The 16,795-nt window shown below is 40.3% G+C and overlaps 1 protein-coding gene across 2 annotated transcripts; it reads right to left on the bottom strand.

Annotated features, from left to right (window-relative positions):
• Window positions 1–53: 53 nt before the first annotated feature.
• On the bottom strand, window positions 54–4,873 carry fgf8a (fibroblast growth factor 8a). Of its 2 annotated transcripts, none has more exons than XM_042009674.1 (5): window positions 4,410–4,873; window positions 4,299–4,335; window positions 3,388–3,568; window positions 2,130–2,236; window positions 54–421 (listed from the first exon to the last, which is right to left on the bottom strand). In XM_042009674.1, exons 1-5 carry the CDS (start codon window positions 4,439–4,441, stop codon window positions 137–139), a joined length of 642 nt encoding a protein of 213 aa, XP_041865608.1. In that variant the 5' UTR covers window positions 4,442–4,873; the 3' UTR covers window positions 54–136. The 2 variants fall into 2 exon arrangements, with proteins under 2 accessions (XP_041865608.1, XP_041865609.1); XM_042009675.1 differs by having other exon boundaries at window positions 3,388–3,535.
• Between the last annotated feature and the right edge of the window lie 11,922 nt (window positions 4,874–16,795).

Raw genomic sequence — 16,795 nt, 5'->3', positions numbered from 1 at the left:
AATAAAAGTAGAAAAGAAGCTTGGAGTGAAAACTGTCTAGAAAAGGAAATAACAGGAGAGTATATGCTGCTGGTATTCAGTCAATATCCAGTTTCTTCTCTCTCTCTTTTTATCTTCCTCGTCCTCCCCCTCCCCCTCAGTGCTCTGAAGAGTATCGTGTGCGTTTAGTCCTTTGGTTGAAAGGATAGTGGACAAAATCAAAAGGCCGGTGGTGGCTCGGATGGGTGGGCTGCTGCCCCTTTGGCAACCGCTTCATGAAATGGACTTCACGTTGGTGCTGGCGTGTCCGTGAGCCTTTCCGTGGACGTCCACGGCGGGTAAAAGCCATGTACCAGCCATCATAACGGGCATTCCTCAGTGCAGTGTAATTATTTTCCAGAACAATCTCGGTGAAAATGCAGTCGCGACCTTGTCCGTTTTTCTGCAGAAACAGAAAACATTCCTTAGCCAAGATTTACAAATGGGAAATATCAGATGTAGGAAGAGTTCCCAGAGCATCCTGTCACAGGCATGAACACACACCCACATTATACATGAAGCATATGCTACAGTCCTTACAGATCAGAACTAAACTTCTCCACCTTCTGCAAACTTTGCAACTCCAACCTTCTCACATAAAGTTTTAATCAGCCTTCAGTGTCACTTTCACTCCAGGGTTGATCCACCTTCAGTGTGTGGTTAAGTTTAGGTCAATCAATAGCGCCTTAAATGGATCCAACCCTGTTCAGCTGTCCCATGACTTCAGAGTGAGATCTTTACAAATAAACAGGTGATCAGTGTGACCTTCAGCGGCTGACATCAAATACCACCATACACTTTTAACAGATATGAGATGTACAGTAAGGTCACAGGAAACAGATGAAATACTAGATTACTAGAACAACCGCTCACCTTTCTGGACACATGGACTCTTCAGTGTGTTGTTAAATACACACACACACACCTACACATTCATACACATGCATACATTCACATTTACATGCATATATAAACACACTGGGAGCTGCAGTGACAGGGTTGGTAACTCGGGGCAGATGGTGTTCGAGGTAGGGTGCTGGGTGGGTGGAGGGTAAGTGAATAGGACTGTGTATGTGTGGAGGGGGGGGATGGGGGTGTACTGCTTATTAGCCATCACAGTGAGTGAAGAGCACTAACATATCCTCAGCAACATTCTCACATGAAAACAAACAGTGAGAACTAAACTCTGACTCGAAGCTTTGTCATCGCCCAGCATGAAAACTGAAGCTTCGAAAACTGATTATGGAAAGAAAAAGATACGAAGCACTGAACTGGTTTGTGCTTTACGTGCAAATGTTCCTTCAATCTCATAACACCTGAATTTATATGCTGCTTTCTATATATATATAGAAATAAAATAAATACAGTAATAATAATAATAACAAAGAAAAAGTAGCAATAGTAAACTAGTAACAATAAATGAAAAATAGAAAATAATGCATAAATAATAGTAAATAAATAATAAAAATGATAAATAAATAATAGAAAATAATTCTATGAAAAGAAATAACATTTTTTAAAAAGGCCAGAGGGGGTGTATAGTAAATTTGTGACAGTAGGAGTTAAAGAAGTAGATTTCTAAAAACAAGTCAAATATAATCTGTAGACGTCAGCCCTGTTGTTTTTAAAAACTCCGTTTCATCCAGCGTCACTGAAACAGGTGGAAAAAGTGAATTCAGTGTGTGATACACATCTGGTGGATGGAATAAGTAGAATGACTTATTATTATTGATATGGTTCATTTTAGAAAAATATAGAATACTGTCAACCATTTGAAGTTTATATTGTTGCTAAAGTTGTTTTGATTAAAGCTTATTTTATAGAAGAAGTCATGAACTTGTCCAGTAACTCTTCAACTTTTTTCCTTCTGTCGTTGGGAGATTGTTATGCTGCGTTTCTTATTTCACTTAGAGAAAGTGTATGATTTTTAAATGAAATGTAAACAAACAACCAAATAGTGAGCATTATGTCTGTGGACATCAGCTAATCTTCCACTTGCTCTCATGTTTCCTTAACAAGTCCATGAGGACAACACTTAACCCTCCTCTAACTTCTTGTGCCACTGACACTTTGACCTTTGCAGCTCTCTGGTCAATCGGCTTTGTCCATACCTTGCCAATGAGCTTCCCCCTCTTGTTCATGCAGATGTAGAAGCCTGTCTCAGCTCCTTTGATGCGCACTCGACTCCCAAATGTGTCAGTCTCCACAATCAGTTTAGCTAAAGAAGTCAGAGAGAAAAAAATAGCCTTAGGAAGTATGACAAGGTTCTCTGGGTTTTAGGTAAAGATGTGCTTCCCATGCTTGCCTGAATGACCAGCTATGAGCACAAACATACCAAGTAAAACTTGTGGAAGCATTCCTGGAGGTTTATGCAGTGAAAATTCCTAGAAAGCGCTTAAAAAACATGAGTCTCATCATTACTCAAAGGCTAAAAAGATCATTCTGCCAAACACACATAAAACTCTACAATTAATTCTTTATCCTGAAAGGTGTTGAAAGACAGGCTGCTCTGTGTTGGGTTTACAATCTCACAGCTATTAAACTACAACACAGAAAACAGCTGACAATCTCAGAAATTTTATTCTAATCCATGATGCCTCAGAAATAGTCCATGGCAGCAGAGAAAGGCTCATGAGGATGACCACGGCTCTTTCCATCCACCTGACAAACCACAACATGTCCTTTGATTGTGGTTGTGGTCACTGTGTGACTGCAGTTTTTTCTTCTTCTAATAAACTTCAGATAACTTCTGCATTCTACATGATACCACTGCATTTAGGGCTTCTGTTCAAAAAGAAGACGCAGACACACGGATATGTATGTATATTATAGGACAACAGTGTATGATCTCTGAGGAATTTAGTGAGAAATAATGATTGCAGGCCAGTGGCGTTGTAGAGATGAAGAAGTGGAAGGGGAGCAGGAGCTATGCAGGAAATGTTTAAGAGACAGAAGCAGGATGACTTTTAATGGCTGTTCCAGACCTGCCGATCCCCTGGAGGATGACCTCCAACAGTGTCCACAGCCCTTTCTGTAAGATCTCAGCCTTCTCTAAAAACTCCACACAAATAGTACAAAGCATCATATAAGAGATATAAAAGAGATATAAGCACACACACACACACACACACACACACACACACACACACACACCTATCTATCTATCTATCTATCTATCTATCTATCTATCTATCTATCTATCTATCTATCTATCTATCTATCTATCTATTTGCGGTTCGCGTGCGTGACTTTAGATCGGGAGTCCAGTTTAGGAGGGACAGTTGGTCATTTCCTGACCATGAAGTGAAGTAAACCTGTCACAGTAAATGGAGATTAAAAATTACTCAGCAACTCTTAGACATGTCTTACCGTGCGCATCTCCATCTTCAGCCATGGCGTTGATCTTCTTGTTGGGCAGGACCTGCACGTGCTTGCCGCTGGTTCGGCTATATAGCTGGTAGATCCGGATCAACCTGCGGCTCACGCGGTCCGTCACTTTGCTCTGCTCGCTTACATGCTGCGTGAAATTAGGCGGGGACTGATTGGTTACCTGTCAGAAATTAGACGGCATTACAATCATCAGTGCGAATTACTTTTTTAAATTTACCATTTACCTGATCATACATATATATATATATATATATATATATATATATATATATATATATATATATATATATATATATATATATATACATATAAATATAACCTGTAAATTAAACAGTTTATAGAATAAAGAGAAGTCAGATCCAGACTGAGGTAAGCTGTGTTTCTTTCTTTTTTTCTTTTTTCTATTTTTGGTGGTTTTAATATCTCCTCCTTGTGACAACTTCCAGGGTAGCTGCAGCCAAATGGACGCAACTAGGTCCAGAATAGACGCGCGGTGTGTTACTACAGGTTGCAGGAACAGAGAGAGAGAATAAAATTTAGAAACGGGAAAAATAAACCAATCAACGACGTATTGCATTATAAATCTGAAGGGGGTTTTCTCTTAATAATTCTACTATAGACGTACTTTGAGCCTCCGACTTCAGATTTTCAGAATGTTTTCCTCGCGCCCTGATCCGTGTGCGTACGAGCGCCGTGTGCCAGCAGGCCGAGCGTCCCGCTGCCCGGCGCTTTTATAATGCAGAATCATGTCATTCTAATCCTTAACCTCACCGGTTACACCGCGCACTCTGCGCCACGAGCGCCTTGATGTATTCTGGACATTTTTAAAGATAGTTTTCATATCAAACTCAACATTAAATTTATTATTAAAAAATGAAGCAGGGACGTACCTGAGCGTAGAAGCAAAACGCCAATAAGTGCAGAAACCTTAGAAGAAGAAATAAGTAAGTTTTTCATCTCAAAGATGCGTTCATGTGAATTAACGGAGCTGAAGGACTTACATGTAGCTGAGTTTGAATGTGATGGGTCGCATGTTGGATGGAAGTGAAAAGATCAAGTAAATTCTCCGTTTAGGTTGAAAAAGTCAAGATGATCTAGATTTTCTTGAAATCGAAATACCAAGTCCAAAAATTTCACCGAAATCCGGTAGAGGTCAGAGGTATGGACATATCGGCTCACGGACGCGCAGCGGACACATTTTCATATGCAGAAAACAAACTCCGGACCAGGGAAAACTCCAGTTATCGATCAGGGGATCAGGACCAGAGCTTCGGTCGGGAGGATGAGCAGAATCTAAAAGTGGACTTCCAGAGGCGAAGGTGAGGAGTTGGAGATTGTGAAAAGCTGTAGAGTCAGCCTGCTCCTCCTTGAGGGTAGTGGTAGTTCCTTGTGGTCCTCGTGCGGCCTTCAGGTGTGTGCGCGAGCCGCAGCTGAACACACAGTGACAGGCTCGCGCTCCTCAGTGTTCCCGTTGTGGTTCGGACTGTCTTCTCTCTCTGCTCCCATCCCACACCGCTCCGCGCGCACACACACACACCCCCGGTTAAAATGGCAGGCCGATCTGCTAAGAACAAGCCCCCTTTTTCTGCAGAACAAAAGCCCCCACCCCCCCCTTTTTTTTTTTCTTTTTTCAATTTCAGACATCTCTTTACCTGGGGAGCTGTCCGCTGCTCGTCGTGGTGGGGTGGTGCCCGCCGCCACCATCACCACCCTGTCATAAATAAAACAAAAAGATAATCTCTCCTCATAATCATGCCCGGTTCTGACCCCACAGACCCTCCCCATCTTCTCTCCTGTACCCCGTCTTTCTCCTCGAGTCGTGGAAGCTCGATTCTTTCTGCTGTGTTCACTTGAAGTGTGAGACGTTAAAGGGATTACAGGTGATTAGCGTTTTTAAAACAGCCTTTCAGCATTTCATAAAAGAAAGACCTACAGCCCCCCTTCACCCACAACGGAAAACATGTTCACAGGTTTGAAGGAAGACAAATCAGATTCTGGAAAACAAAGAAAGCTGCTGATGAAACATCAGTTCATTAAGACAGGACCACAAATTATCTATCTATCTATCTATCTATCTATCTATCTATCTATCTATCTATCTATCTATCTATCTATCTATCTATCTATCTATGTGCATGTATAAGTACAATTATCTAAAAAAATCAAATAGAAAAACATATTATAAGAAATGTTTAATAAATTGAGTTTTCCTGGTAAGCCTCAAATGTTCAAATATCCAAGTTTAAGGGGATAATGCAACATGTAAAGTCTATGACATTCTCCATCAACACCATGTTCTAGATCATAAAGCAGTATTCATACAGTATCATCTTACCAACTGTCAACATGGTGATAGTATCCCTCTGTCCAGACTGTCTGTATTTTATAGAGGATATAAACATCAGAAAATGAGCAGATTTGACGACTGAAGTTAAACAGCCAATAATGAAGAAGAAACACAGATAAAACTGATTAATGAAGTCTAAGTAGAAGTATCAAAGACAATAAATGATCATGCTCAGCAAACACTTTCGATGAAAAAAATCATTAGATGTTTGCTTTTACAACTTTTGCTGTATTTTTACATCAGATGATCATTTAAATTTAATTGTCAGTTCATTATTTATTAAAAATATAGACCCTTAAAAATAATTTACAAAAGCAACTCTGTCATTGCCCTGCATGCTAACCCCACCCCTGCACATTAATTATCCCTTTAAGTCTCACTGTGTCACCAACAACGCAAAATGCATTGTCATTCATTTTTATAGTACTTAAAGGGGTATCCTTCAATCTATATGCACGTTGAATGTTATTATTTACGTCCGGTAATCCCGCGCATGCGCACTGCGCTGGAGGGCAAAAAGATTTGCTTTCGTGATGACCAAAACATTGTAGTGTACAAGTATATCGTCATTTTGACCAAATCTGTTCACATAATGAAAACTAAAGACTTAGGTATTACTAGTTTAGATCATCTTTGTGCAGTACAGTGCAAAGCTAACTGTATTTAGCGAAAAGCTTACAGACCCATTTAAAATAGTTGACGATCTATGGGTTGACAGTCCTCAGAAATGACCGCCAGTTCAGTTTGGCGATATCTACAACTACCTCATTAACATGCCAGGAGTTTATACAGCAGAGGCGATGAAGGCATACAAGTCACTAGATGGCCATAACTTCTTTGTGTCTGGACATGTGGGGCAGATATTGTACCACAGCAATGAACGCATGAACGTAGTGTGTTTCTTAAAGTGTGCCGTAATGCCATCGCAGAAGATAACCGACAAGAAACGGAAGCATCAGGTGTGGATCTGCTTGGAAAAATTAAAAGGCTACGTAGTGTCTGCCCACTGCACATGCAAAGCAGGGTAAGAATTCATATCCAGTCGCATTCTCCTCATGGCTGTTATCCACTGCTTTCTGCGTTTTACATCTGCTGGAAACCTATTAAATTTGACATGACTGTCCTTCTTTCGTCTATTTGTGCAGCCTACAGCGCTACACGTGTTAACCATACTGATTTAATAATATTTCAGGGCGAGATTTAGATTTAGCGTAACTTGCTGTCAACTTCACGTCTTCTGACAGTGGAGGGCACCGGCTTTTTTGCCCTCCAACTGGAAACTGGGTCAAAGAGCAAGTGGGCGTGACGTCACTCGTTAACGTGCCTATACAATTTAATTAAAGAGTATTAATGTATTGTTTAACCAATTGATCAATACCAACCTGAGTACACAGGTCTAGTTAAAAGACCTTTTCTACATAAAATCAGTATATCAGCTGGAGACTTTCTAAATACACTCTAAATAGGCTCCAGCAGTCCAAGTCTTTTCCCAAGAATCCCAGTTTTACTTCAGGAGTATCAGCTTTATCCCAGGAGTCCCAGTCTTATCCCCACAGATAGTCTTATCCCAACAGTCTCATTTTTATCCCAGCAATACTATCCCCGGAGTCCCAGTCTTATCTCAGGAGTCCCAGCCTAATCCCATAAGTCTCAGCCTTATCCCAGTAATCTTATCTTTATCCCAGAAATACTCAGGATTCCTGAGGAAGCCAAACCTTATCCCAGGAGCCCCATTCTGATCCTAGAATTCCAATTCTTGTCCCAGGAATCCAAGTTTTATCCAAGGAGTCCCAGCCTTATTGCAGGAATCACAGCCTTACCCAGAAAGTCCCAGCCTGATCCAACAAGTCCCAATCTTGTCCCAGGACTCCCAGTTTTATCCTTGATGTCCCAGTCTTATCTGTGGAGTGACAATCTTTTCCCAGGAATTCAAGTTTTATCTCAGGAGTCCCAGCCTTATTTCAGGAAGCCCAGGCATGGTCTCTGAGGTTTTTGGTTTAGTAGTTATTGTTGTACTGTCATAGGTTATCTTTGCTCGTACTGTCTGGTTTCCTGTTTTATTTTGAAGCTTATATTTTGGACCTTGTATTTTACATTTGATTTTACTTCCTGTTTGTTAGAGCACCTGGTTTGATATGTTTATTCACTTTACCTGTTCCTCATTAGGGTATATATACCCCTGAGTTTCCTTTTCAGTTTGCCAGATTGTTGTCGTGTTTCCCTGTGTCATTTGTAAGTAGTCTTGTTCTGTTACAAAATCACTGCTTTTCTGCACCAGTCTGCCTCCCACTTCTTGTCAGCCTGCATTTGGGTACACATCCACACACACTTTAACACAGTCTTTGTTCCAGGAGTCCCAGTTTTATCCCAGGAGTACCAGCCACTAGTGTAAGCTCCAGCTGACGTTATTGGATGAAATCAGAGTATTTTGGTAACTGTATCAGAATGTGTAGGTTTCAGCTTCTTCATCAGTCAGAAATCTTGTTTTTTGAGTGGTTTGTTGTCCTGTTTACTTTCATTGATTATATGTATTTCTGTGTTTCTGAGTTCACACGAAGAAACAAGTTAAACATTAATTAAAAATGAGAAATTAAGAAATCAGTGGAGACATCTTTTACAGGGGTTGGAATAAAAACTGTAATGGACATATTTGGTAGTGGTTGGTTCTATTGGTTTCTGGATAATTTTGGTTTACTTCTGGTCGGTTTGGTTGGTTTTGGTATGTTCTGCTGATGCAGACAGAGCAAACTGCCCAGAAAGCATCTACCTGCCTCTGTGCTGTATTCTGGCTCAGAGCCTGATTCCCTCCCCTTCACAACAGGAGCCCTCTATCCATCAGCAGTCCTGCAGGGGGCAAACACCCTTCCCCCTCCATTCCCTTTCTTTTCTCAGCGCTTCCACTTAATGCCATGTTTTCACATCATCTGAGCAAAATGAACCAGAGAAAAAAACTGTACAAAATTTTTGGGCTGCACTTAAATGTTTTCAACCAATCTCATACATTGATGCTTTTCGAATACAATGCACCATAATTGTAAGCTAGATTTGTGTTTTTTTGACAAAATGACATTGAATTAGGAAACTGCAGCTTCTTAAGTTACATTCAGAATGTCAGGTGAAATGAAACACTAAGTTTTCCTGGACGTAATATCAACAATGTCATTGGTGTAGTCCCTTATAACACTGATCAGCAAGCTAAAACACGAGGTATCTTATCCACCAATATCATTGGTATGGTGTTATGAATTATTATGGCCTTGTTCCATTTGGTTGAGAACATTTTGACACCATCAGAACTTCAATAATACACCTCACTTTTGAATTGAAATCTGACACTTTCTTCAGGCTGGTCTGAGTGGGGAAAATGATTTCTATGTCCATCAGATGGATTATTCACAAGTGGGAAACGTAATAGCTGCATCCCAGCAGGTTCAACTCCAAGGTCAGACGTGCAATGAGATGAAATAAAAAAAATACTTCATCCCCTGAGGAAAACTGTCTATGAAAATTGAACATTTGGGTCTGAGATGTGGTGAGGGTGAGAAATGAGATATTAATTTTTTACCTAAACTGAAGATGTCCTGACACGACTGATCATCACATCACTGTTTGTTGTGTCCAAATGATGGATTTGATTATTTCTGCCAAAGGACCATTAAACACATGATACTGTCATATCATTTACAGTGTGGGATTAATACATTAAGCCTCTTCAGATGTAAAAAGAGAATTTACTGGTGCTTACATGGTTTGTAGATTTTCTTTTTCAGCCCAAGTCCAGTCCTCAAGCGCTAACATTCTGCAACTTTTTGATGCATCTCATATCCAACACACTTAAATGGATAAAGTATCTCATGCATATGTTATTCAGTTCTGCAAAGGCCTAGTAACGAGCCATTCATTCGATTCATGTGTGTTGAACAAGGGACGTATCTAAACGTTGCAGGTTAGTAGCTCTCGAGGACTAGATTTGGGCATCCCCAGTCTGTGCTGTTCATTACTTTTGGTTTTGCATTGTTCTGTTTAAGATACAATATTAGAATCTTCACCTGGTCTGATTTTCCGATTGGTCACCAGGTCCCTCAGAATATTCTGTCTAGTTTAATCTGAACTTCAACAGACAATTGGCCAGGGTTACATGATGTCTTTTAATTCTCCTTAAAGTTATATAATTTGGAATGAAAGTTTTCTCTTTTGCTTTTACATGGAAATAGTAATTCTAAATTGAGGTTTACATAGAAAACACATTTAGTCGCTTTTATTCAATTCCACTTAAGATCTGGGGGTTGGAAAGGGTTCTGATTGGAAAGGGGCAGATGTGATGTAACTCCACTTTCTGTTTCTTTTGGTTTAGTCTACAACATGGAAGACCACATAATACAAATTTTACTTCTGATTGTGATTCTAGTTTTGAAGCAGCAGCTCGACACCAGCATACTGCGTCACTTTGGTCAGCTGAAGAGGAGAAGGGAGGTAGAGTACCGTATCGTCATGGCGACAGGACAAAGGAAGGAGCATGCTCAGAACGATCGGAATTAATGTAAAATGGCTTGAATGTTTACATGATTGAAGAATTATTCATTTTGGATTCAAAATTAAAATAAACCAGCCACTTTGATCAGATTTTAATTTAATTAGGAATGTCAATTTTCATTTGAAATTAGGTGTTCACTAGGTCTTTTTAAAAAGGATTTAATTTTTATTCTGAAAGAAAGGGGAATTAAAACTCTCATTGTCAGTGGTGTTGTGGTTAGCATTATCCCCTCAGAAATATCAGACAATATTTTTATGCATAAGTCACACTTTTCCCTTGCTCTTCTGCTCTTCTTCTCAAGTTCCTTTCCTCGTCTTATGATTTTATTTGGCCATAATCAGGATCACTGAAATTAAGTGTCTGATTAGTACCTGATCCATCCTGCTTAGACTCTGACAGGCCAGCGAGCCCCTCCCACTCCACTGCACTCCATTGGTAGCCTGTCTCTCCGTTGCGTGGCAGCGAGCCCCTCCCACATCACTCGATCTGTCACCTGACAGCAGCTGGATCTCTCACCTCCCTGTCTCATCCTCTCTGACGGGGATACCAAACCAAACCGTTTCTGTCAAAGATAACATGTTGTGTCAGGCTTTTATAAAAGCTTTTTTTTTTTAACTTGTCCTGTCCAGCATCATAGCAGCAAAATGATAATCTGGTTGCTGTATCGTGCTGAACAAATTTGCTCTGCCAAGGGGAGGCCTATGGGTCAGGCTCCTCTTGATAATCTGATCCATTTATTTATTTGTTTACTTTGAATCATGGAATCTATGTAATCTTGCTGGACCTGATCGGTCTTGGGGCACAGGCCCCAGTGGGCCAAGATCGGCAGCCGCCGGCCACGCCAGGGACCGGCCATCCAGGGCGGCCACAGCAAAGGGTCCAGGGCCCCAGGATCCCAGAGGCGGCCCCCCCCACCCCCCCAAAGGTAGCAGGCCCGCACCATGCCTAGGAGAACCAGGCCCCTCCAGACAACCACCCAGCGTGGGCAAGCACACACTCCGATGTTCCAGCCACACACCCCGGGAACCAGGGCACCACAGTGATCTACGGTGAACACAAACTGGCAGTTTATATAAAAGCAAACATTATTTATTTATGGGTACTTTGCAGACTCTTATCTAAAGTGATGTACAATCAGCTACAGCTTACTCAGCGGTACCATGGAACCGGGCCGGTTCCCTAACCAGTGGCGTTTCCTAATCACTCTTCAGATCAAGGACCATTTCGTTTACGCCACAGACCCTGAAGTGCTTAATCTGGAGGTTCAACAAGCATGAATAAAACATACGGAAACTACAGCATTAATTGTTTCTAACACTTTTAGCCCATCTACGTCTGCGAAACCGGCTAAAAAACTGCTAACGTAAAGAGCTAACTGTAATAATATAGACATCCTTATAAATGAAGCTAAATAAAGCAAACGGTTGAACACTGTTGTAAACGGTTGTTGTTTGTCTGCCAGTGTGGGTCTACAGGTCCTGCACTCCCAGCACCTGACTGACTCTCCACTGAAGCTCTGGGTCATCATGGAGGTCTACAGCCAACTCGTTAAAATGTTGAAGGTGCGTCTCGGTTTCTGTTTCAGAAATAAGTCTTGTTTCTCTTTTGCTGCTAAAAGGAGACTTGTTGATGCTACCTTTATGCCTCTAATTGACTACGGTGATGTTTTATATATGCATGCATCCTCGCAATGTCTAAAGTCACTGGATGTTGTTTATCATGGAGCGTTGAGGTTTATAACTAATCTCAAAGCTCTAACTCATCGTTGTATTCTGTATGAAAGTTGGCTGGCCCTCGCTGTGTATTCAGAGACTAAACCATTGGCACATCTTTATTTATAAGGCAATATTAAATCTGCTTCCCTCATACTTATGTAATGCTGTCCAACCTAAAAGAAACAGTAGCTTCAATCTTTTTACTGTGACTCAGGATGTATTTTTGCTTTTATACCCAAAGTCAGACTAGAAATGGGAAAAAGAAGTTTTAGACATGCTGCTCCAACAGCTTGGAATCTGCTGCAGGATAAGCTGTGTCTGGGGGAACCGGTCTCCTTACACCTTTTTAAAAGTAAGTTAAGAGCAATAAACGATGAGTCTTTAGGTTGTAAATGTTTTGACTTGAAGTGTTGATGTATGTTTGTGATTTTATATGTAATTTTATTGGTGGTTTTGTACATTGGTTTGCTGCTGTCTTGGCCAGGACACTCTTGTAAATGAGATTTTTAATCTCAATGAGGTTTTTCCTGGTTAAATAAAAATAAATAAATAAAAAAAAAATAACGTGCTGCTACTGTTTATTCTGACTGAGAATTTCAATAAAAAACTTAGATGAAAATGTAAAACTGTCAAGCTTTTCATCCGGTTAACAATCATGGTTTCTATTCAGTGTTTATCCCCACAAGATTTTTTAATGTAATTAAATTTAATGTAATTTTCATTATCAAAACTGACACTGGTTATTTATGTGCTTAAAAGAGGTAACTTATGTGTAACTGATGTGTCCTAGAAGCAGGGATGGTGTCCAGTCTGAGCCTCCATCATTTCTTAAGCTGGTTGACCTGCAATCACATGTTTGTTATTAAAAAACCAGTCAACACTGGATGCTTCCATTACATTTCACAATCTGAACCACTTAATCCAACAAGTTAACATCCCATCAGATCTCACAGAGCACTCTTGGTATTTACCTGTATCTTTAAAATCATTCACTCTGTTATGTTTTATATAAAGATGATTAAACATAATAAACACTGATCAAACACAAACAGATGAACCCATTTCTATTTCCCGCCCTCTTTGGCTCTAGTTTACAAGTGAAGTTAGCCAAAGTGAGTATAGCGACTTTAGAAAGCCAAAAAAAAAAAAAAAAAGCATATTTATTAACATTACTTACACAATAAAAACAACAGAAACAATAAAAAGTCTCCTATTTGCCTTTATGAAAATGCTGAGAGGAAACATGCATGAAGGGAGATGGTGGTGAAAGTGATTCCATTTCACTGCTGCGACCTGCCTCAGTTACATCCTCAACCTGTGGGAAACTGAAAAATCTAACCTTGTGGCTACTTTTCTACCATTAAAGTCGTGTGACTTAGTATGGTAGTCTTTCACACAACACAAGACTTTTATCAAAAATTATAACGCAGGTAAAGACAATGCACAGTTGTTTACAACGAGCATGCAATCAACATGGCAATCGACCCACAATACACTGTGGCTATCTCGAGCATTGCGTCACCTGACAAACTCCGAAAAAGGCTAGATGATTCACCCACACTGCTGGTAAATGGGGTCGAACGTCCGCACTGGCGGCCATCTTGCCACAGTCAGCTCGCTCACTCATAACACTGTTTTAATGGTGCTTGCACTTTATAAATAACCATAACTTGCTCAATTTGACTGACTGTTGACACTGTTTTTTTGGGGTTTGGCTTGTTATAAACGCCAGAGATGTAGCTATGACAATGCATACTTATAAATAATACTTATGTATAACGATAATGAATAATTATAGCCAAAGATTCTACAGCAGAACTTTAACCATGGACTTCGATATGAAAATAAACAGATAGGTAACAGGCACACACAAACAAGGTATTTATGTTAAATCAATATTTAGGCTACTAAAACTCAGTGTCCAGAATGGCAAATATATTATATTATATATATGTATAGAATATTAACAATATGAAATAATTTAATTTATTACATGTTTAGTTTAAGAATGTAATCATTCAATTAATTTTATTATAATAGTCATATTTATATTACCATAACACATTATAGTACATTTATAATACATTATTCTCATTATTCAGTTCAGTGTCTGTAAGATTTTAGACATTAAAGTGACTTTTATTTGCAACTAAATAGACAGAAGATTTACAAATTTAGATGAAGGAATGCCGCTTGCTGAAACCCCCACCCTGTACAGAGAGGAGATTTCCACATGGAGGACAGAGAGGTGTGTGTGAAACAGTGGAATTGAATTTAACACCGAAAAGGCTCTGAGTTACACTGATATATAATTAATAGAATAGAATAGAATAGAATAGAATAGAATAGAATAGAATAGAATAGAAATACTTTATCAATCCCTTCGGAGAGCCCTCAGGGAAATTTGGGTACCAGCAGCAATACAACACCAACAGTAAAGCAGGACAAGCACAAGACACAATAAATACAGGTACAAAGCAAAATAGAGGCAAATAGAATGCAATAAATATAACAATAATAACAATAAGATAAGTTAAATAAAACAATATAAACAAGCATTGCACACAGTAGAGGTGGTAGATTCCCAGTTCACTATTGCACGTATAAGTTATTGCAACTGTTTGTATGGGTTATTGTGCATGTGTTGTATCAGGCGGACTGCACACCTCCCTCTCCCCCCTCCTCCCCCCTCCTCCTCCCCCTCCCTCTCCCCCCTCCTTCTCCCCCTCCTGCCTAATGCAGAGTTGTACAGTTTGATGGCTCGGGGGACAAAGGAGTCTCTGAGCCGGTTGGTCCTACTCTTGGGGAGGAGCAGCCTGTTACTGGTCAGGCTTCTCTGTGCACTGATGACAGTGTGCAGAGGGTGACTGGCATCATTCACAATAGCCAGTAGATTTTTTAGTGATCTCCTCTCTGCCACTGTCACCAGGGAGTCCAGCTTCATGCCAACCACAGAGCCCACCCGCCTGATGAGTTTTTCCAGCCTGTTAGCACACCTTTTTGTCATGTTACCCCCCAGCAGACAATAGCATAAAAAAGCGTACTAGCCACCACAGACTGATAGAACATCCACAGGAGTTTCCTGCAGATGTTAAAAGATCTCAGTCTTCGCAGGAAGTACAGACGGCTTTGGCCCTTCTTGTACAGGTGATCTGTACAGCATGTCCAGTCCAGCTTGTTATCCAGCCACAACCCGAGGTACCTGTAGTTGTCTACAATCTCCACCTTGTCGTCCCTGATGGTCACTGGACGTGGTTGTGGGCTGGACTTCCTGAAGTCAATAACCAGCTCCTTAGTCTTTGAGGTGTTAAGCTGGAGATGGTTCATCTGACTCCAGGTGACAAAGTCACTGACCAGATTCCTGTACTCGTCCTCTCCATCATCCCTGATACACCCCACGATGGCTGTGTCATCTGCAAACTTCTGGATGTGACACAGCTTTGAGTTGTAACAGAAGTCTGAGGTGTAGAGTGTGAAGAGGAGGGGGGCCAGCACCGTCCCCTGGGGTGCTCCTGTGCTGCTAATAACAGTGTCAGATGTGATGTTCTTTAGCCTGACGTACTGCGGTCTCTCTGTGAGGTAGTTACCAATTAAATCACTTAACTTAAGATTTCACCAGACAAATGCACAGGACATAGCAGAGAGAAGTTCAACCAGCACAAACTGGTTGGGTCTGTTAGTCTGTTTTTAGTAAGTCAAAAACATCACATTTTAAATACGTTTTACTGTGTTTTTGATTTACCTGCCCGAGTGAACTTTACTGCATTTTGGCTTTCTTTTGGGTCGGCATATCTTTAAACCAGATTGTCGAGCGCTCATTGCTAACCCAGTTGGTCATTTCGCTAGCTTGCTAGTCTGCTTGTTGTTAGACGCCATGCACACCGAGGAACAAATCTACTGCCTGAAAACAAATAAAACTATTGCGGACTTAGACCTAAACCTCAGTAATAAAAGCACACCTCTGTAACCAAAGTACACCTCAATAATCAAAGTACACCTCAGTAATCAAACTACATCTCAGTAATCAAACTACACCTCAGTAATGAAACTACACCTCAGTAATCAAACTACAACTCAGTAATTGAAATACACCTCAGTAACCAAAGTACACCTGAGTAATCAAACTAAATCTCAGTAATCAAACTACACCTCAGTAATCAAAGTACACCTCAGTAATGAAAGTACACCTCAGTTATCAAAATACACCTTGGTAGTCAAACTACACCTCAGGAATTAAACTACACCTCGGTAATCAAAATACACCTCAGTGATCAAAAGTACACCTCAGTAATCAAACTACACCTTGGTAATCAAACTATACCTCAGTAATCAAACTACACCTCCGTAACGAAAGTACACCTTGGTAGTCAAACTACATCTCAGTAATAAAAGTACACCTCAGTAACCAAAGTACACCTCAGTAATCTAAGCACACCTTGGTAATCAAACTACACCTCAGTAATAAACTACATCTCCATAACCAAAGTACACCTTTGTATTCAAACTACATCTCAGTAATAAAAGTACACCTCAGTAATCTAAGCACACCTTGGTAGTGAAACTACACCTCAGTGATAAAAGTACACCTCAGTAATCAACTTACACCTCAGTGAAAAAAGTACCCCCTCAGTAATCAAACTACACCTCTGTAACCAAAGTAAACCTTGGTAATCAAACTACACCTCAGTAATGAAAGTACACCTTGGTAATCAAACTACACCTCAGTAATGAAAGTACACCTTGGTAGTCAAACTACACCTCAGTAATTAAACTACACCTCAGTGATAAAAG

The sequence above is a fragment of the Melanotaenia boesemani genome, chromosome 16 (genome assembly GCF_017639745.1).
Source record: "Melanotaenia boesemani isolate fMelBoe1 chromosome 16, fMelBoe1.pri, whole genome shotgun sequence".
Taxonomy (NCBI): Eukaryota; Metazoa; Chordata; class Actinopteri; order Atheriniformes; family Melanotaeniidae; genus Melanotaenia; species Melanotaenia boesemani.
Note: the sequence above shows the minus strand (reverse complement) of the source record. Positions and strands in the feature narration are given on the sequence as shown.

What these genes read in the sequence shown, in the direction of transcription:
- fgf8a (XM_042009674.1), bottom strand. Translation starts at nt 4,441, where the DNA reads ATGCGACCCATCACATTCAAACTCAGCTACAT. An exon ending in ACATTCAAACTCAGCTACAT is followed by an intron (nt 4,336 to 4,409) that starts GTAAGTCCTTCA and finishes TCTTCTTCTAAG; the next exon opens with GTTTCTGCACTTATTGGCGT. An exon ending in CGTTTTGCTTCTACGCTCAG is followed by an intron (nt 3,569 to 4,298) that starts GTACGTCCCTGC and finishes AATTTCTGACAG; the next exon opens with GTAACCAATCAGTCCCCGCC.